This window comes from Tenrec ecaudatus, chromosome 6 (assembly GCF_050624435.1).
Source record: "Tenrec ecaudatus isolate mTenEca1 chromosome 6, mTenEca1.hap1, whole genome shotgun sequence".
In the NCBI taxonomy this organism is placed as follows: domain Eukaryota; kingdom Metazoa; phylum Chordata; class Mammalia; order Afrosoricida; family Tenrecidae; genus Tenrec; species Tenrec ecaudatus.
Genome location: NC_134535.1, coordinates 163052889 through 163075047, shown reverse-complemented (window position 1 = coordinate 163075047; position 22159 = coordinate 163052889). Strand labels below are relative to the sequence as shown.

At 43.7% G+C, this 22159-nt stretch overlaps 1 protein-coding gene across 1 annotated transcript in view; it reads left to right on the top strand.

The window, feature by feature from the left end:
* Positions 1-22159, top strand: part of CUBN (cubilin) — a 306910-nt gene that overhangs the window by 164225 nt on the left and 120526 nt on the right. Inside the window, exons 32-36 of the mRNA XM_075552448.1 lie at positions 3131-3290; positions 6805-6918; positions 8585-8695; positions 9631-9759; positions 11356-11488. Of these exons, the coding sequence (XP_075408563.1) occupies positions 3131-3290; positions 6805-6918; positions 8585-8695; positions 9631-9759; positions 11356-11488 (647 nt within the window). The remainder of the gene's footprint in view (positions 1-3130; positions 3291-6804; positions 6919-8584; positions 8696-9630; positions 9760-11355; positions 11489-22159) is intronic.

Here is a 22159-nt window from a genome sequence, read left to right as displayed (position 1 = left end):
GTTGTTGAGTTCAGGATTATCTCACCACTCCTTTGGGCTACCAGCTATAAACTTGGGCATTCCAAAGGTTCTAGGTGTACTACTAGAATGCAGTGGTCTTTCTAACCAGTAGCGACTGGTGTGACTTCACCAGCATAATCCTGGTATGCTGGAGGTCTCTTAAGATCATTGAGGGAAATCCCAAAAGTTTAGAGGGTGTCTCAGGAATCAAAAATAAAGACCAAATTATTTGGGTAATGTTAATTTTCAACCCTATGCACAGATATTATATTTAATTGTAAATCGGACATTGATGATCTGTTTTGTGTCAGATTCTATGTCTGAAAAGTCTCTTGTTTTTATATGCTGGAGTTAATTTTGAGTGCTTTCAATGTGTGTGCTGGCATTTGGAATCCACATAAAAATGTGAATGTTTTTTAAAGGGATTTTCTAGCCTTATTCGGTTTAAAAGCTAGCATGCTTGTTCAATCTCACTTTCTTCATTAAAACAAGCAAACTTTTACTGGGGGGCAAGGACGTAGGGGAAGGATTCTTAAAGATTAAAGGCCAGCGGCTTAAGTGGAGAGCAAATGTTTTGAGAATGATGAGGGCAATGAATGTGCAAATGTACTTGGCACAATGGATGTCTGTATGGATTGCGATGAGACTTGTATGAGCCCCTAATAAAATGATTTTTTAAAAAGAGACTAATTGTCGGAGATGGCATTACCTTATAGGGGCCCTGGTGGCTTGGTGCTGACATCGTGGGCTGTCAATCACAAGGTCAGCAGTTTGAAACCACCAGCTGAAAGGAAAAGCTTCCTACTCCCAGAAAGCATTCCTGCCCCCCCCATCATGATCCCAATCCTACCTTACAAATCCGGCTAGACCAGAGGATGTACACTGGAACAGATAGCAACTGGAAACACAGGGAATCCAGGACTCCTCCAGAACCAGTGATGAGAGCGGTGATGCCTGGAGGGTGGAGAGAATGTGGGGTAGAAAGTAGGAACTGATTCCAAGAATCTACGTATAGCCTCCTCCCTGGGGGAGGGACAGCAGAGAAGAGGGCAGGGGGAGATGTCAGACAGTATAACATATGACAAAATAATAATAATTTATGAATGATGAAGGGTTCACAGGATGGGGGAGTGGGGAGGAAGGGGGGAAATGAGCAACAGATATTAAGGGCTCAAGTAGAAGGCAAATGTACGAGCCCCCAATAAAATGATTTTTTAATTAAAAAATAAATAAGTAAAAATAACAACAACAAAAAAAGCATTCCTGTCTTGAAAACCCAGAGGGGCAAGGTGACCCTGTCCTATAGGGTTGCTATGAGTCAGCATCAACTTAATGGAAGTGAGTTTTATTTTGGGGAATCAAATTTGTTGTATTCTTGGTATATGATTGTGACTCAGTGATGCTTGGATCAATCTCGTATGAAGTAACACAGCCGCGAGAAGTTAAGTAGAGCTCTCAGATGTCTAAGATCAGCGGATCTCAACTGTGGGTCACAGCCCCTTTGGGAGGTCGAAAGACCCTTTCACAGGGGTCACCTGATTCATAACAGTAGCAAAATGACAGTGATAAAGTAGCAACGAACATAATTTTATGTTTGGAGATGGGGGGGATCACAACAACATGAGGAGCTGTATGAAAGAATCACTGCATTAGGAAGGTCGAGAACCAATGTCTTCGATTGAAGGGGGAAGCCTACAAAATCTCCCATTCCCCATCCCCTAGAAAATCCGTCGCTTTAAAAGGATCCCCAGGAAAATTACTGATTTGAGTGATTTCCTGAAGAGTCTTTGCCTTACCTTTCTAGCTTTATTTCCTCCTTTCAATTGAAGGATTTCAATAGCCACGAAAGAAAGAGATGACTTAGACAAAACCCATTATTTACTTATACCATCCAACCCAGACTCGCTACCATCAAGTCAAGGCTGATTCACAGTGCCTCCCGTGAGTTTCTGAGACTGTATCTGTTTATGGGAGTAGAAAGCCCAGTCTTTTTCCCGAGGAGTTGTTGGTGGTTTCAAACTGCCGACCATGCGGACTGTAGTTCAACCCATAACCACTATGTCAGTAGGGCCCCTGAACCTCTGATCACTCGGGGTGATGGGTGGATAAATAAAATGATAACATTCTTACCTTTGAGAGTTCATGGTCTTATTTATCATATTCAAAATGTGTTTTTTGTCTCCTTGTTTACTCTTAAAAAATCTTTAAGTTGTTCAGAGAACCTCTGCTTCATTAGGTTTTAACAAATGTTCTTGTAAATAAGTAGACAAATGTATTCATTAACTTGAGAAAAACATGTGGGCTTTTACCTGGACCACAAATTAAGTGATTTGTTCTCTCACCCTTGTAAGCGTGTGTTCTAAGAAGGGGTTCTTTGTCTTTTGCTGCTGTAACCATAGTATTAATGTAACATTACTGAAATCGTTAGGAGCGTATAAAATCAAGCATAAAGAAAATTAGTTCACCAGGGCCTTTGTAATGCTGGTTTTGTGTTGTGTTGACCGCCATGTGAGGTTTTTTGACTGTTGATAGGAAACTAGGTTGGAAATTGTTTTTGTGAATTTGTTTAAGAAATTTTCTTTTGAATAAATAGTTGAATGTACAGTCAAAATATCAAAGGAGGAGAAAAATTGAAATGTGATCCAGAGTAATTTGTTTTTAATTAATTGCAGTAAAAGACTTATGCTACTCCTTGCCCAAAACCATACCCACTACTACCCTGGAGTCAGTTTTGTCTCATTGAGGTCTTCCTTTGTGTTGCTGCTCTTGGCTGACCATCTACTTTAACAAACGTGGACAGCAGGGGTGGCCTATGCTGTCAATCCTCAGGGGCAGAGAGGAGGACTGTGATAGTGTTGGTATTTACAGAGACACCCAAAGATCTATTCGTGACTCTGGCAGAAAAAGTCCTACGGAAAACCACAGTACTCTTCTTAGAAGCAGCTGAAGAGTCCGTGGCTCCCCTAGAGCAGTGTGGTAAGACAGTAAGACAAAGCCAGTAGCTCACTAGATCCAGCTAATGTGGTGTTTTCCATTAGCTCAGTAATATAGCAGATAATCCATGGAAAGGGTCTTAGAGATATGCATCTGAAACTCTCAGCCATTATTTTACCTCTGTCTCTCTCCGTAGGCATATGATGGTTTGAACTCTGCATCCACCCGCCTGGCCAGTGTGTGCGGAAGACAACAGCCGACTAACCCCATCACCTCTTTAAGGAATACTCTCTTTGTGAGATTTCAGTCTGGAGCTGCCAGACAGAGCAGGGGCTTCCGAGCTCTATTCAGGCAAGGCAAGTGCCATGAGGGGGTTGGGGGGGTCCTCTCTGAGGTACAGGAGAAGTCTTTCTGGTGCATCTTTTGGTGCTTCAATCAAATGACACTGTCTCTCAGAAATGGGTAGCAGCTTGCTACGTCACCTACAACAATTTAAATAGAATTAGGAACCTATGACTTATAATTATCCAATTTTTTATTATCATTTCTTTCTTTATTTTAAACATTTTATTAGGGGCTCATACAACTCTTATCACAATCCACACATATACATACATCAATTGTATAAAGCACATCCGTACATTCTTTGCCCTAATCACTCTCAAAGCATTTGCTCTCCACTTAAGCCCTCTGCATCAGGTCCTCTTTTTTTTCCCCCTCCCTCCCTGCTCCCCCCTCCCTCATGAGCCCTTGATAATCCACGGATTGTTATTTTGTCATGTCTTGCCCTATCCAGAGTCTCCCTTCCCCCCCTTCTCTACCGTCCATCTCCCAGGGAGGAGGTCACATGTGGATCCTTTTAATCAGTTCCCCTTTTCCAAACCACTCACCCTGCACTCTCCCAGCCTCGCCCCTCACACCCCTGGTCCTGAACGTATTGTCCACCATGGATTCCCTGTGCTTCCAGCTCCCATATGTACCAGTGTACAATATCTGCCCTATCCAGTCTTGCATGGTAGAATTCGGATCATGGTAGTTGGGGGGAGGAAACATCAGGATCTGGGGGAAAGCTGTGTTCTTCATTGGTACTACATTGCACCCTGACTGACCCGTCTCCTCTCCTAAACCCCTCCGTGAGGGGATCTCCAGTGGCCGACACTTGGGCCTCGGGTCTCCACTCTGCACTTCCCCCTTCATTCACTATGATATATATACATAAACACATATATACACACACACATATATATATATTCTTTTTTTTTTTTGCATGATGCCTTATACCTGGTCCCTTTGGCACCTCGTGATCTTACCGGCTGGTGTGCTTCTTCCATATGGGCTTTATTGCTTCTGAGCTCGATGGCCGCTTGTTCACCTTCAAGCCTTTAAGACACCAGTCACTATCTCTTTTGATAGCCGGGCACCATCAGCTTTCTTCACCACATTTACTTGTTCACCCGCTTTGGCTTCAGCAGTTGTGTTGGGAGAGTGAGCATCATAGAGTTCCAATTTAATAAAAGAAAGTATTCATGCATTGAGGGAGTGCTTGAGTAGAGGCCCAAGATCCTTCCGCCACCTTAATACTAAGCCTATAAATATAGACACATAGATCTATTTCCCCATCCTCCTATATATATTTGATGTACATGTCTTTGTCTAGACCTCCATAAATGCCCCTTGACTCCCAGCTCCTTCCTCCATCTCCCTTGACTTTCCTCCTGCCCCACTATCATGCTCCATCCCCACCTGGGTTACAGCTATACCTCTTCTCTATGCAACCTTACCCTTGATCGTTCCGCATCAGGCCTGTCACTCCCCCCTCACTACCATTTTTGGTCCCATGTTGTTCCCTTATCCCTGTGTTTGTTAACACCACTTCCTTACCCCCTCCCCCTCCCCCACCCCAAGTCCCCCCAGGTCCCGTTGTTTTTCCTCCAGATAGTTCATCCAGCCTGTCCTATTCAGACAGACCTGTGGAGACACTAACATGCACGAAAACAAGACAGAGGAAAACAAAGCAACAGTATACAACCAGACAACAAAACAACAAAAACAAACCACTGACAAAGAACAAAACAAAACACTTCACAAAAGAAAAGCTTGTAGTTAGTTCAAGGATCGTTTGCTGGCCCTTAGGAGCGTTTTCCAGTCCAGTCTGTTGGGGCACCATGCCCTGGCCCCAAAGTCCACTTTCAGAATTCCCTGGGGACCTTGCCACTCCATTCCCTTGCTGTTCCCCCAGTGCTTTGCCTCAGTGTGGTGGGAATCAGGTCAGGTGCAATTCCCACACTGTGTCTCCGGTGCTGTCCCCTGTATCGCCCTTAGTCACTGAGGGGCATCATTTCTCATAGTGGGGCCAGCCATGTTGTTAATTTTAAAAAATAATTTTAGCTTTGGCCCTGACTAATTTAGATGATGTTAAATTCCTTTGAATAGGTGTCTATCTAAAATGCGCTTTCAGGATGATGCCAAAAAGTAACTTTAATATTAGAAATAATACAAAAGTCATTTAAATAATTTATCTGGCCTCCCTCCTGTTTTGACACAAGAAAGAGATACATCAAAATAAAGGATCAGGTTTGCTGTTTGTGTCGTCACATTTTAACGCTGGAAGTAGTAACCCCTGGCTTAAACAGAGGAAATGATATTGTTTCCCATTAATTGTCTTCTTACATGACCACGTCCCAGTTCTTCTTGCAAGATTTTTATCGCCATTAGCTCTGTGTGGCCATTCTTAGCGATGGCCTACTCTTTCCATTTCCGGAAAAGGGAGGAAGAAGAAGCCAAAATGAAACACCCTATTACAGGAGGAACGTTTGCTCCTTCTCAACGTGGCTGGCATTTGTTTTCTATAGGGCTCCCTGTCATTTCAAACCAGCTAAGTATGCTGAGGTCATGAGTCTGGTTTTTTGGATGGACTTGTGTTCGACAGGAAAGCATTCTGGTTTGGGGGTAATCTCTGGACCTATATCAACTTTCCAGCAAGACAAAACTGCATCAACCAACCACCCTCAGCTCTTTCACAGAAAGGTTTTCAGATGCGTTCCTGCCGTTCAATGGCACACTCTTTATAGAGCATCAGGTCCCCTCTACCTCTTACCTTGACTCTTACAACAGCCTCTTCAATCTCACCCACGCCTTCTCCCTTTGCCTCCAAAGCCCATTCGCGAAATCCTGCTCTGAGCAGGTCATTTCTTGTTCGAATTGTTTGGGTTGCCTCAACACTATCTAGAGAAGGATGTCCAAATACCTCCGTGTGTCATCCAGGGGCCCTGGAAATGGACTCTACTCCATTTTTTCAGCTTCCTCGTGCTTCCACCAAGTCTGCATGGATGCGGTTCAACCCTGCTGGGGGTCATTGCTCATTTGTCCTCTCCCTGGATGACTCATCCTCACATTCCAACCCCTTGACTCTGCCTCTCCCTCCTTCACGAACTGTCTACTTCTGTGCTCCCGCTGGCCACCACCTCAACCTCTCCCGGATTCCCAGAGAACTTGGCAAGCCTCTGAGAAGATGCAGTCATCCTCAGGAAGGCTGCTTTCATGAAGTGTTTATTTCCCTAAAAGAATAGGCCATTCACGACAAGGCTAGCCTGGTAGCTGCAGTTTGGTGAGTGGACTGAGTGAGTGAGTCAACGCCAGCATTTTGTTTGACCTTGTCTGGCCTTCCATGGCCACTTCATCCTGTAGGACACTTGGTCTATTTCCTGCCATTAAAAAAATAGTATTCTACATACAAAGTGTGTTCCCATTCGATTTGTGCGTGACTTCATTAGCATTTCTTTCGGGGCTAGGAAAGCAATGTACGTCTCCCCTCCCCGAATGGGTGGCCAGGAAAAGTGACTGATGTGTGTGTGTCTGTGTTCTCTCCAGTCTGTGGCGGCTTCTTGCTCACCAGTTCCCTCGACACCATTTCCTCCCCGTTGTTCCCTGCCAAGTATCCCAACAACCAGAACTGCAGCTGGATCATTCAAGCTCAGCCTCCATGTAAGTAGCGCACATGCAAAGCTCTCTGGACAGGTTTTTATCTGTGGAAAAGGCATGATTCACACTTCTCTCCTCATTGGAGACGCAATGGATGGGTTTCCTCTCCCACTGGAAGTCCTGAATCCTGATGTGCACAAGAACAGTGTTCCCTAATCTGAAAAGGAAGTCATTTTTACTGTATCTTCTTAATTTATGAGAGTGATTGAAGTCTCAAGACCTAGCCAAGGAGGGGAAAGCAAAAATAAAAAGCCGAACACAAAAGAAAACCAAAAACCCTAACTTTGCCACAGTATCACAGGGGATGTGGGATTAGCGATATGCCAAAAATATAACTGATATTTTGACACGCGGGCCTTAATTGCAATAGATAGTTGCTTGAGTGAACAGTGTAAAATTAATAATTCATGGGCCAAGAATGCGGTGCCTATCGATCTTCCATGAAGATGGACACTAATGATGGACCCTCGCATCTCCTTAGAAAAAAACCCAGCACAGGCCTAGAACAAGCACTTACTACGGGCTGGCATATTTTCTTGTTTGAATCGCAGCATCACTCTGTGACCCGATAGCCCTCTGCTAATAAGGGCTACCAGCTACATTTAAAGACGGATAATGTCAGGAAACCCTTAAGGACAGAACAAAAGGGCTTCAGAAGAAGCAATCCTGAGCGATTACGAATCATTTCAGACGCACCCCTCCCGCCTTTGAGGTTAGCAGGAAGCTTTTATGATTGTTAGATATGACATGGAAAGACCTCAGGGTCTGCACTCAGCTCTGTTATTAATGACAGGAGAGTAGACAAGTTGCTGAAGCTCGCTGGACCCTATATTCTAATTCACAAAAGGAAGGGTTTGCTTGACATCATCTCTAACAGCTGTCCTAAGGGATGCTAAGAGTTAAGAAATGGATCGGGTCTTTATTGACAGGCATAGGGCTGGGAGGCTGGTGATGTGGTTCTCAGCCAACTGCAGGCTGGGCGAGTGAAGGGTCAAAGACAATTGCCCGGCAGAGATTAAGCCATAGATACAGCAGCCTCCCCTCTGGAGCAGAGCAGTCTTGTGCCTGCCGCTTGTTTTTCTAATGAGTTACAAAGGGCTGAGAGGAAAGATCTCCCGGTTCAAGCTGCAGCAACAGGAAAAGATCACAGTCTGCAGATTAGGGACCCTGGAAGAACAACAAAAGGAAAATGTACCCAGGCACTTCCTGTTGTGCCAGTGATTCAAAGCCACCTCTATAAATGCCCTGCATCTCTCCAGCACCGGCCTCAAAATAAAACAGAGAGGTCTGGGGTTTACGTGCCAGTGGGAAGGGAGTCTTACCAGTCCGTGAAAATGCTTACAAAGGGAATACAATAGCCTACATAAAAAAAAATATTCGTTCCCAGCGTCTTTCCAACCAGCTATTTCCCTGTGGTCTCCAGGATGAGATTACCCAAGAGTGTCTGTTATCTATCATTAGCCATAGTTGAGCTTACAGACACTTTAAAACCCCCTGATCCCATCACACTTCACAGGAAACCCTTCTGTCCTTGCTTTCTCTCTCACTCACTATACTGGCTGTCCATCTCCCTAGCCCTTTGGGCAAATTACCCGAGGTCAGATGTCTCTCTTGTGTTCTTTGCTTGTCATGCCCTTGTTGAACGATGCCTCTTTTTTTGTTCTTACAGTCAATCATATAACCCTCTCCTTCAGCCATTTTGAACTTCAGAGTAGCACGGGGTGCTTGAGTGACTTTGTAGACATTTTGGACGGCAACGACAATGATGCTTCTTCTCGAGGTACTGATGTCAGGGCCTTGCTAAACCCCAATGCCGCTGCTGCCTCATAGGGACCCCACAGGACAGAGCAGCACTGGCCCTCTGGTTTACCAAGGCTGGAGCTCCCTAAGGGAGTAGAAAAGAGAGCAGCTGAGGACTTCCAACTGGTGACCTTGCAATTAGCCCAGCGAGCACACTACTCCCCTCCGAGGGCTCTTTTCTAGCGCGTGGGCGTGTTTGATTTCTATGCCTGCATCTTCACAGACTGCCCTGAAGGGTGAGAGTGTTTCCGGTGAATAGGAAGGGCAACGTTTGTTAAGTAAAGATCATTTGAGAGTCAGTATGCAGTTTCTTATGATTCAAGAAACAGGTTTTGTTTCTAGTCAAAGAGCGCAAAGAGCTCGTATTTATTCGAAAAAAAATAAATAACTGCTTTTTCGTGACCCATAACCCCGTCCAGCAGCAGCCACCCTTCTGCCAGAAATGTCACCATAAGTGCTCCATGTCTGTGTCCCCATTTACAAAAGGGTTACATGTTTGGGAATAATAATACCAAGATCATGAGGGTCTTGCAATTAATTGAGTCTGTGGGTCACCTAAAGAGTGAATGGTCTGCTCCAGCATCCATGTTTTTTTCTCTGTTACTATAGATTGTCTCTAAGGACTAGTCACTTATTTACACAGGCCCCAGGTCCCTAGCTACAGGCCCGGAGACTGTAGCTTAGGTTTCATCTGGAGTCAGATCATCTGTGTTTTGTGGTTGTTTTTTTGAATCATGTTTGTGGATTACCTATGCTCGTGTCTATAGTTGATTGTCAATCCTTGGGTATTTGTCAAACACCGACCAATGGTTCTCCTCAGAATGCTTTCCTTTGTTTGCCTTGGTCTCTTGTAAGTAGAGACATGCTTACTAAAACTTCCCTCCATCCTGTCACCTCTGCCGTGTCACCCTTCAGGCCGTCACTGTGGCAACTCGCTGCCACATCCCATCACTTCTTTCAGCAAGGCTCTGACACTGAAGTTCGTCTCGGATGGCGTGGGGACGTACACTGGTTTTCATGCTACATACGTGGCCTCCTCCTCAGGTAAGTAGGTCAGCACTGGGTTCGGTTAGAGTAACCGAATGTGGCAGACATCGGGGTACTGTCATTTGGGACTCTTCAAAGTGGGGACTTCCATTTCTGGCGGTCACTTGGATGATCTTCCAAGTTAAGGTGAGGATACGTTTAACTTCTAATAGTTTGGTCCACAGAGACACTTGTTTGGAAACCTGGCCTTCTGTTATGTCAGGTGCTGTGTGGTACTATCTGGGAGGGCCTGCTTATCAGTTTGGGGGTGTCCTTGATGTAATGATTGTTCAGGCAGTCCCTGAATGATATTGTCAAGGATATATCTTTAGGGTGAGCACCCATGTGTCTGCTGCCCAGTGTCTACCAGGGCAGACATGAAACGAAATCCATGCAATACCGGGTGTCTTAACCAAGACAGTGCCTGCTTACTAACTGCTAGTTTCCGTCCTAGCAGTTCAACGCCTCGGAAGATCTAGACTCGTTTGTGTATCAAACGAAGGTCTACTGATGGGGCAAAGCTGGAATAGGGTCTTATCCTCTAGGCTAGGGTTGAAAATAATCCCGATCAGAAGTATTGATTAAGATAAGTCCTCATTACTAAATATTATAGTTTACTGGAAGAAAGAGCTTTTGCTTATTTTTTCTTGATAGCTTTATTGCGATCAAATGGACATACCATAGTTCCATTGTATTTTTAAAGAGTTGGATATACATCACCACATTGCATTCCAGCACATCTTCCATCCACTGGTATTCATCCACTGCTCCCCAATCCTCCTCAACCTCCCTGCCCTCGATGCCCCAGACAAGCCATCACAACGATTGTCTTTATACATCTGCCCCTTCTGTGCTTTATGTACCGGGAGAGAAACTAAAGACAAAGAAAGAGAGAGAGAGACCTGCTGGCAATATTAAAATAAACCAGAGAGAAAAACCTCAGATGTGAAGCAAGAAATATTTAAACAAACAAACCAAAAAGAAAGATTTAAACCTAGAACAAATCCGGAATGGGTCAAGATGGTGATCAGTTGACTAGGTGCCCGATTATACCGTAGTTGCCTCCAGCATAGTCAAGTTTACACTCATCTCTTTCTGACAGTAGGTCTGTTTACATCCTTGGACCGCAGTCAGATGGGATCTGCGGGAGGCTTAGTCCACAAAGGCACTTGGCAGATGGGTGCTGGGCTCCCCACTGTCCTGGGAGAAAGAGCTTTCTCAAAGGCATGGAAGAGATGCCTTCTGCTCCACTGCCGATAATTGTTGTTTGCTATTCAAAACTACACCACACCACACCACACCAAACCCACTGCCCCGGAGTCCATCCCGAGTCATCGCCACCCCGTGGGACAGTAAACTGGCTTCTCGGCTTTCCTAGTCTTGAATCTCTGTGGGAGCAGAAATCCTTCGTCTTTCTCCCTCAGAGCAACTGGTGATTCATTAAGCACAGCAGCCCAGTGCTTATCAGTGATCATCTATGGTGCATGGGTTTTTAATTTTCCTCATGTAACATGGAAATAGGATACTTTGATGCTGTGCCGTGGTTTCTCCTTTAACTCGAGGTGTCTTGTCTTCAGTCTTTTATCAGCACTCACGACCCCCCTTTCCTTGTAGCCTGTGGCGGGACCTTCTCCATGACGGAAGCCACCTTCAACAGCCCCGGCTACCCAGATGCTTACCCTCCGCACGTGGAATGTGTCTGGAATATCGTCAGTTCCCCTGGCAACCAGCTCCAGCTGTCTTTCACGTAAATCCTTTTGCATTGTTGTGCTTGTTTTGAGGGGGTGTTGTTTCCCGGTTAATGAATCTACAGGAAAGAAGCATCCTTGCTAATAGGATGGACAATGCTTGGCACCTGTCTCTGAGGAACTGCTGAAGAGAATATGGCGGGAAATTAAGGATGTCCGTTTTCAAATATCTTCTTTGAGAGTCATACTTAGGGGTATAAAGAGCATTAAAAATCTCTAGAGCCGTGATTCTCTATCTTCCTAAGGCCGCGACCCTTTAAGACAGTTCCTCATGTGGTGGTGACCCCCAACCATAACATTATTTTCATTGCTACTTCATCACTGTCATTTTGCTACTGTGATGAATCAGGTGACCCCTTTGAAAGGGTCATTTGACCCGACCCCCCCCCCCAAAGGGGTCACAACCCACAGGTTGAGAACCACTGCTCTAGAGAATTCTGGAGTGTTGCCCATGGCGATCAGCAGGGCATTCTATACTCTTGGTGAATTCACTCGTGGAAAGCTCCCATTCAAAGAGTAGTTCATTTTTGTCTTCTCTTATAGAATTGGATCATTTGGGGGTTTGCTTTATTTTTTGATAATCATAGAGAGACACCCATCTCACCTGGATCATTTTATAAAATCATTTTATTGGGGGCTCATATAATGCTTATCACAATCCATACATACAATCATTGTGTCAAACACATTTGTACATGTTGCCATCATCATTCTCAAAACATTTGCTTTCTAATTGAGCCCTTGGTATCAGTTCCTCATTTTCCCCCTCCCTCCCCATTCCCCCTCCTCATGAACCTCTGATAATTTATAAATTATTATCATTTTGTCATATCTTACACTGCCTGATGTCTTCCTTCACCCACTTTGCTGTTCTCCATCCCCCAGGGAGGAGGTTATACGTAGACCCTTGTAATCAGTTCCCCCTTTCTACCCTCCACCCTCCCAGTGTCACCACTGTCACCACTGGTCCTTAAGGGATCACCCGCCCTGGACTCCCTGTGTTTCCAGTTCCTATCTGTACCAGTGTACATCCTCTGGTCTAGCCAGATTTATAAGGAAGAACTGGGATCATGATAGTCAGGGAGAGGAAGCATTTAAGAACTAGAGGAGAGTTTTATGTTTCATCGTTGCTACCCTGTACCCTGACTGGCTCATATTCTCCCAGCGACCCTAGTGTAAGGGGATGTCCTGTTGCCTATAGATTGGTACTTGGGCCACTTTTAACCATATAGTCGCTCCTGTACCTCCACCCCAATCCATCTTTCCTCCTCTGAGATCCAGGGCAAGATTTTGCAATTTAGTGATTGATTCGTGAAAATCACTCTTATGTTCCTCATTCATTTGTAGACTTTTGTATTTACTATGGATCTAAATTTAGCGATGGAATTTTCTTGAATCCTGAGTATTCTTAAGACAATATCAAGCAGAACAATTTGGCATTTCCCAGATGTAGATAGTATATAATATTATCCTAAATGAAAAGGGACTCATCAGGTGCAGAGGTATCTATGTTATGCCACACAGGTAGGAGATGCCCCTTTCCCATCTTTACTCAAACATGATTTACAGTACTAAATTGCAGATTACTCCATTCTGGCCGGGCGTGCTATTTCTGCTTTATTTGAGGGAAAGTCTTCTTCCTCTTCTTGGAGCTGTCCCTCTGTGCATCAGTAATGATTCAATGAATGTACGAAAAGCCGTGTCTACACACAAAGTTCAAACGGCTCAAATTTTCATTTGGCCCAACAGACCCTGTCTATTCAGGGTACAAGTGATTTATATATATATAATTTTATTAGGGGCTTATACATTTCTTATCATAATCCATACATACATCAATTATGTAAAGCACATTTGTACATTCATTGCCCTCATCATTCTCAAAACATTTGCTCTCCACTTAAGCCCCTGGCATCAACTCCTCATTTTTCCCCTCCATCCTCGCTCCCCCCTCCCTCATGAAACCTTGATAATTTATAAATTTTTATTTTGTCATATCTTTCCTTGTTATATGTAGAGCCTTGTAGTCGGTTCCCCCTTTCCAACCCACCCTCCCTCCACCCTCCCAGTATTGCCACTCACACCACTGGTCCTGAAGGGATCATCCACCCTGGATTCCCTGTGTTTCCAGTGCCGATCTGTATCAGTGCACATCCTCTGGTCTAGCCAGATTTGTAAGGTAGAATTGGGATCATGATAGTGGGGGGGCAGGGGAAGCATTTAGGAACGAGAGGAAAGTTGTATGTTTCATCATTGCTATATCGCACCCTGACTGACTTATCTCCTCCCCGAGACCCTTCTGTAAGGGGATGTCCAGTAGCCTACAAATGGGCTTTGGGTCTCCATTCTGCACTCCCCTCCTCATTCACTATGATAAGATTTTTTGTTCTGATAATGCCTGATACCTGAGCTCTTCGGCACCTCGTGATTGCACAGGCTGGTGTGCTTCTTCCATGTGGGATTTGTTGCTTCTGAGCTAGATAGTCACTTGTTTGTCTTCAAGCCTTTAAGACCCCAGGCGCTATATCTTCTGATAGCCAGGAACCATCAACTTTCTTCACCACATTTGCTTCTTCACCCACTTTGTCTTCAGCGGTTGGGTCGTGAAGGTGAGCATCATAGAATGCCAATTTAATAGAAGAAAGTATTCTTGCATTGAAGGAGTAATTGAGTGGAGGTCCAATCTCCTTCTACTACCTTAATACTAAAACTATAAATATATGCACATAGATCGATTTCCCCATCCTCATATATAAATATATTTGCATATGTACATGTCTTTATTTAAACCCCCTATAAATGCCCTTTGCCTCCTAGCTTTTTCCTTTATTTCCACTGACATTCCTCTTGTCCCACTATCATGCTCAGTCTTTATTTGGGTTTCAGTAATTCCTCTTAATTACATTACCCTTGATCACGCCCTACCAAGCCTCCTATACCCTCCTCACCACTGATTTGGATCACATGTTTTTTCCTTTTCCCTGGGTTTGTTAACACTACTACCTTTCCCCCCACTACCTCCTCTCCCATGCCCCCCTAGAACTGTTGGTCCCATTGTTTTCTCCTCCAGATTGTTCATCCAGCCTGTCTTATTTAGACAGACCTGCGGAGATAATAACATGCACAAAAACAAGACAGAGCAAAATCAAGCAACACTATACAAGTGATATTGTATTAAAATAAAGACCCACCTCTAGCCAGAAGGGCAAAGCAAGTTGAGGCTGCCTCATAGAAAGGATTTTTTTTGTATTTTTATTGACTAAAAATAAAAAATTCTGTATAGGAATAAGTACAAATATATATCTTATCTTTTAGTATCTAATTCAATGTGGACTTACTTTTCTCCTACTTTGTTCTAATGCTATACTGTCCTAGTTGCAGTAGACTTAATTCTCAATCATAGCGATTTCAGGCTTTACCTCCAGGATACCTCTGCATGGATTTGAAGTCCCAGCTTCTTCAGTAGGATCACATTAGCCTCATGCACTGCAGCATCGAGACTCCCTTCCTACATTCACTGTTGTTGAGGCAGGTCTGACTCATAGGACATAGAACGGCTCCCATAAGATTTCCAAGGTTGTCATCTTTACAGAGCAGCCTGCCACAGCTTTCTCCCTCCGTGCTGCTGCCAGATTTAAACCCGCACACTTCAGTTAGCCGCTGAGCTCTAGGGTCAGCAGTTTGAGAACCACCAGCGCCTCCTAGGGTGAAAGTTGAGGCTGTACAAATTTACAGTCTCAGAATCCCAAAGGGGAAATTCTGTTCTGTGCTCTGGGTTGCTATGAGTTAAACTCTACTGGATGGCAGTAGGTATTGGGCTTATTAAAGAAGATGTCAAATATGAAATGCATAACCTATGAGGAGAGCCCAGTAGATGTCCAATAAAAGTTCATTCTTTCACCCTTTGCATTTTGGGAGCATCATCCGTAGCAGTTTATATAATTAAATAACATTAGATCTTGGCTGTCCTTTTAGAACTTGGGGAAAAGCAAGCACAAAAAGCTAGCTTTGTCTTTTTTATTATTTAACGGACATGAAATCTATTTTCAAAAAAGTTTCTATGAGGCAGTTCTGACTCATGGCTACCCCATCCGTGTCAGCTAGAACTATGTTCTATAAGGTTTTCATTACTTTAAAGGACAATGTTAATGCATTCGCTATTGCCTTTCTCATCCCGAAGAAGTTAACTGTAAGCACTTTGTGTTCATTGCTTCAGTTTTAGTTTTAAAAATATTTTCACGATGTCCCAAAGTTGCTCTTTGTGTGGCTACGAAGGAGAAGGTCTTTTCTGAAAGTTGTAAACTTTATTTCTGCCTTGCTTGAAAGTGCATCCAGATGGGGCGTGTGGAAACCTTCCCTTCGTGTGTGCGAGCAGCGTATGAGAAACATATGAATCACATCAAGTTCTAAAACGAGAGGCCTGGCTTGTGGACACTGCGGTGAAATGGAGTAGGGGAGAGAAAATTGGGAAGTCATGCTTGACTCTATGACAACGTGGTAGGGTTGCAAAAACTCCTTTATTAAAAGGACTTTTTCATAAACCAGAGCTTTAGAGGAACGAACCAAAAGTGCATTTTATACTTGCGGAGTGACTAAAAAAATGATTGGTCATGGTTCAAGAATCAAAACGGCATAATGAGAAACAGCAATCGTATCATTTCTGTCTGCTCCATGGTTTGCTACCAGATCTCTCTCTCTCTCTCTCTCTGTTTTTTAATGCTAGGAGAATTTTATTAGAAAAATAGCCTCAGCTACAGATGAGAGTTCAATGAAATTGGGGACTTGGACCAGCTTTACCTACTGGTGAAGTCCTCTACCTACTGGTGAGGTCCTGTGGTCAATGTGAAGTGATTTGAAGGGACCAGAAAACTTTGTGCCCCAAATGGTCTCCTCTTTTCTGAAACCCCAGCATTGCACACATGCTGCGGTTGTTCTTGTTAGGTACCATTGAGCTGGTTGCAACCCATAGCACAACAAAACAACACACTGCCCTGTCCTGTGCTGTCTTCACAATCGTTCCTGTGTCTGAGGCCATTGTTGCAGCCATTGTGTCAATCCATCTTGTTGAGGGCCTTCCTCTTTTGGGGTGCCCTTGCACCCTACACAGCATGATGTTTTCTCCATGGATGACTCTCACCTGACAGTATGTCCACCTTTGCCTCTACGGAGTTCTCTGGTTTTACTTAAGCCCATGACATTTTAAATATTCTTCGCCAGCATCCCAAATCTAATGTCTCTAAGCTTCTACAGTCTTCCTTATTCAATGCCCAACTTTCACGTGCATATGAGGCAATAGAAAATACCATGGCTTAGGTCAGACACACCTTATTCCTCAAAGTATCTTCCTTGATTTTCAGTACCCTCAAGAGTTCTTTTGCAGCAGAGTTCTTTTGCAGAGTTCTAATGCGACACATCTTTTGATCTCTTGACTCCTGCTTTCAGGAGCATTAATTGTGGAGTTAAGCAAGCCAAAATCTTTGACAACGTCCACCCTTTTTCTATTTATCATGATGTTACCTGTTGGTCCTGTTGTGAGATTTTTGGTCTTTATCGGAGTAGCCACTTGAGCTTCATCAGCAAGTACTGAATGTCCTCCTCACTTTCAGCCACCAAGGTTGTGTCATCTGCTTATCCCAGGTTTTTAATAAGCCTTCCTCCAATCCTGATGCCACACTCTTCTTCATATAAGCCAGCTTTAAAAATTATTTGCTCAGCATACTGATTAGGTATGGTAAGAGGATGTTCTGTTTGCACACTTGCCTCTTGATCCATGCATAAATGTATATGCACAATATGATCCATGTACAAATTCTAACTTGTGGCATTTTCATTCATCTCAAGGTTATCCATGATTTGTTATGATTCACACAGTTGAATGTCTTTGCAGAGTCAATGAAACACAACTAAACATCTTTCTGGTGTTCTCTACTTCGAGCCTACATCCATCTGCCATCAGCATTAATATCCCTTGTGCCACATCCTCTTCTGAATCCAGCCTGAACTGCTGGCAGCTCCCAGTGAATGTACTGCTGCAACCATTGTTGGATGATCTTCAGCAAAGTTTTGCTTGCATGTGCTATCAGTGAGATTGTTGTACAGTTTGAACATTCTGTTGGTTCACCCTTTTTTTGGGATTGGGTGCACATATGGATCTCTTCCAGTCAGTTGGCCAAGTACCTGTCTTCCAAATTTCCTGTCATAGATGAGTGAGTGATTCCAGTGCTTCTGCAGCTTGTTGAAACCTTTCAATTGGTAACCCATCAATCACCATGATCAAAGAAACGCATGCAATGATGCCAAATGCAGAAGGTCACAGACAGGCCAGTGGGTAGGAAGTCTTTGGATCCAGTGTCATCAGAAACATCTCAGCACTAGCAGGGGTTTCTCTCTGGCTTCTCCAGCTTCTGAGGTCTGGTTGTGTCCATGTGGCTTGTCTTCTGTAATGTCTCCCAGGGAGTAGCAGAGAGAGAGAGGTGTCTTCCACCTCCACCAAGGAGGAAGTACCAGATTTCCGCTAATAGATCATACTCTGTCTTTGCGAAGATGACAAATTCACTGATAAAATTTACTTGTCTAAAACAAAGACACTCCCCCAGCAATAAAGCTTTTTAAAAGGTTTATTTTATTCCTCCTATCCTCCTTCTCATAGAATGCCTCTCCATCATTTAGCACTGGATTGTAAAAGCCTGGTACTCACAACAGAATAGACTTATATTTAGTAATCTTCTGGACTATTGGTCCTTACATTTTCATGTACATGTTGATCACCTGCTAGCTTGTTAAATTTCATCTTCTGATTCAGTTGGGTGAAGGCGGCATGAGTCTGCACTTTAAACAAGTTCCCAGGAGGTGCAGATGCCGCTGGTTTGCGACCACACTCTGCGTAGAATGGTTAAAAGGTGATTTAATTTAATTCACCTGCCAAGGAAGATCATCCTGTCTCTCTCTGTTTCCTGAGAGGCAGATGAAAGTAATGGTTAATGAGATTAGAAACCAGTGTCATCCAGTCAATTTGTTGACTGGTGTTGCTGCTGGGTTAGGCGGCCCCGAGTGAATGCCAACTCCCAATGACGCCACGTAGCAGAACAAACTTCCCCATTGAATTGTCTTGGCTGTACACTTTACTGAAGCCGATTGCCGGATGTCTTGTTTGAGGAAACACTGTGTGCTTTCAAACTGCCAATCTTTTGGTTAGCAGCCTAGCACTTAACCATTCACACCACCCGGGCTCCTTTAATTGATGTATTTTTACCACCCGATCTAAAACAGCATTCCTTTCACCTATTTTAAGGAACCCCGATGACACAGTGGTTACACTTTCGACTATGATCCACAGGGTCCGGAGTTCAAAACCACCAACCGCTCCTGTGGAGAAAGATGAGGCTTTCTGCTCCAGTTAACTGTTAAAGTCTTGTAATAAACGGTTACAGTCTTGGAAACTTGCAGGGGCAATTCTACCATGTCCTATTGGGTCGCTATGAGTCAGCATCAACTTGATGGCAGTGAGTTTGTTTTTTGGTGATAAAGTGATAACAGGGAAGGAAGCTCAATTACAGATCTGTAGTTCCAGAGTCCTTAGGAGAAAGGGGCGGCAGTGTGTTTCCAGAAAGAATTTCAGTCTTGAAACCCGTATGGAGCAGATGTACTGTGACGTGGAGTGTCACTGTGAGTGAGAATCTGCTTCACAGAAGTGGGTTTGTTTGGCTTGGCATCTGATTCCATCTGTCATCTTAGTGTCCTTGTCCCTGTTAGCGACTGTCCAGTCAATTATGAGTCATGGTGCCACTTTCTATACCAAGATCCAAACCTTCCCTTGCTTCACTTCACCTTCGTTACCGTGTGTTCATTGTTGTGGCTCTTGTGCCCATCATCTGACGGAGTACTTCTCTTGTCCTGGCTGACCCTCCACTTTACTAAATATGATTTTCTTTCACGAAATGGGTCTTTCCTGATGACTTGTGTGTGGTGTACCTGAGCAGATGTCCCACTGCCTTCAATTCTAAGAAGGATTCTGATGGCAATTATTCTAAGGTGGATTTGCTTGTTCTGTCAATCCAGAGCATAGTTCATATATTCATATAACAGTACTACCATTTGAACCACCACTTACCTGTCAGTTATACTGCAGTGGCTGATGTGTGGCTGTGTTGCTGGAAGCAATGTCACTGGCTTTTCAAATGACAGCAGGGTCACTCAGCGGAGCTTCCAGACTAAGAATAGACATGGAAGAAGGAATTGGCTGTCCATGTTGGAGGAAGTAGCTGCTAAAAGCCTTATGCATAGCTTCAGAATATTAGCAGATACTGAAGGCCCAATGAGTGAAAGCAGAGCATTAGCAGAGATAGTGCCAATGGATGGGCCCTCGGGTTTGAGGATACTTGGAATGTGACTGAGCTGCTTTCTGAGTGGAGTCAACCATGGTGACAGGAGTGGGGAAAGGCCTGTAATAGCAGAGCCTTGGGGGTCTTCCCTGGTCAAGGGGGCACTACTCAAGGTAAGGAGAAGAAGGAGAAGTGACTGCAAAGTCTGGTAATGATCAGAACGTGGAATGTGCATAGTGTAAATCTGGAAACATCGGAAGTCATCCAAAACGAAGTGGAAAACATACATATCTTAGGCATTAGTGAGCTGAAATGCACTGGTATGAACTGCCTTTCTTCAGAAAATCATGCTTGGATTTACTGTGCTGGGAATGACACAGTCAATGCCATGCTGGCCTTGCTTTCATGGTCAAAAAGAACATTCAGAAATCAATCCTGAAGTATAATATGATAGAAATATATCTATCCGCCTTCAAGGAAATCTAGTGGATAAAACTATTATTTATATTTTTGCACCACCAACAAAAGCTAGTGATGAAGAAATTAATGTCAGAAGAGACTCTGACGCTTGTGATACATCATAGAGGAGCTCAAGCAAATAGAGGAAATGATGACGGCAGAGAGCTGTATAGAAAAATTCCAAGGGCAGCTAAAGAAGACAGAATCAACTATTATAATGAAAGGTACAAAGACCTCAAGAGTTAGAAAACCTAAAGGGTAGGACATCCTCAGTATATCTTCAATGGAAAGAAGTGAAGAAAAAACATTCATGCCTCGAATTGCAATACTGAGAGATTCAATGGACAAAATATGGAATGATACAAGAAGCGTCAGAAGAAGATGGTCTGGTACACAATCCCTGTACCCCAAAAGAACCTAATGGATGCCCCACCATTTCAGAGGTAGGATTTAAGCAAGAACTTATAACACTGAAGGAAGAACTTAAAGCTCCATTGAAGCCATTTGCCCAAAACAAGGGTCCAGGAATTGATGGAATTCCAATGGCAATGTTTCAACAAGCTGATGAAGTACTCATTCATCTTTGCCAGAACTTGGGAAGACAGCTACTTGGCTAATTGACTGGTAGAGATCCATATTTGTACTAATTCCAAAGAAAGGAGCATTCCTACCAGAATGCGCAAATTAATTATAGACCACTGTCAAGTAACATTTTGCTGAAGATCAACAATGGAACGGTTGCAGCAGTACATAATAGGGAGCTACCCGAGGTTTAGGCTGGATTTAAGGAGGATGTCATGTCAGATAGAACTTGGCTAAAAATAGATAATCCCACACAATAATTGATGCAACTCAATATAAAGAAAACCAAAATCCTCATCATTGGACAAAAAGGTAAAATCCTGATGAATGGAGGAAAGGTTGAAGTTGTCAAGAATTGTATCTTGCTTAGGTCCACAATCAATGTTCATAGAAACAGCAGTCAAGAGGTCAAATGATGCATTAGGTAAATGATGCACAAGACCTCTTTACATTTTTCAAAAGGCAGGATGTGATTTTTATATTATCTGTTGCCTGATAGGCATGTGAAGGCTGGAACTTTGATGAGACTGAGGAAGAGTGGATGACTTTGAATTGAGGTGCCAGTGTAGCATATTAATGGGTCGGGGACTGCCCAAAGGACAAACAAATCTGTCTTGGAAGAAGTGCAGTCGGACATCTCCTTCGAGGCAAAGATATGCAGGCTTTCCGTCACATACTTTGGACATGTTCTCCCTGGAGAAGGACATCATGTTCGATGAAGTAAGGGGAGAGCGAGGAAGAGGAAGACTCTCAAGATGACCTGATAAAGCGGCTGTAACAATAGTTTCAAGCATTGGAACAATTGTGAGAGGGGACAGAGTTAGATTCTGGTGTGCACCGGGTCCTTGTGAGTGGAAACGGACTCACTGACAGCTAACAATAAATGTAACCCCTTGAACACATCAATTCCTCTCTGCTTTCCTTTTGCCTTACCTGACTATTGATGTCTATTTATTTGCTTATTGTCTATTTCTCTTCTAGAACAGGGGTGGGGAACTTTTTTCTGCCAGAACCATTTGGATGCTTACAACATCATTTGTGGGCCATATTGATCAAGTATTAAATCAATTCCTCCACCCCCCACCCACCCCACCACACTGTGATGGCTGGAACAGCTTCTCTTTGGTGAAGTGGGTGATATTAGCTGGTCTTGATGATTTTGTGTGCTTTACACGTCCCATGGGCCAGATAGTCCCCACTCTTGCTCTAGAATGTAAAATCTCTGAAGGGAGGGATATTATCTATTTGTGTGTGTGTCCTCATCTTAAAGAATTTCTGACAGTATTGAAAAGCACCAACAAAGATTCA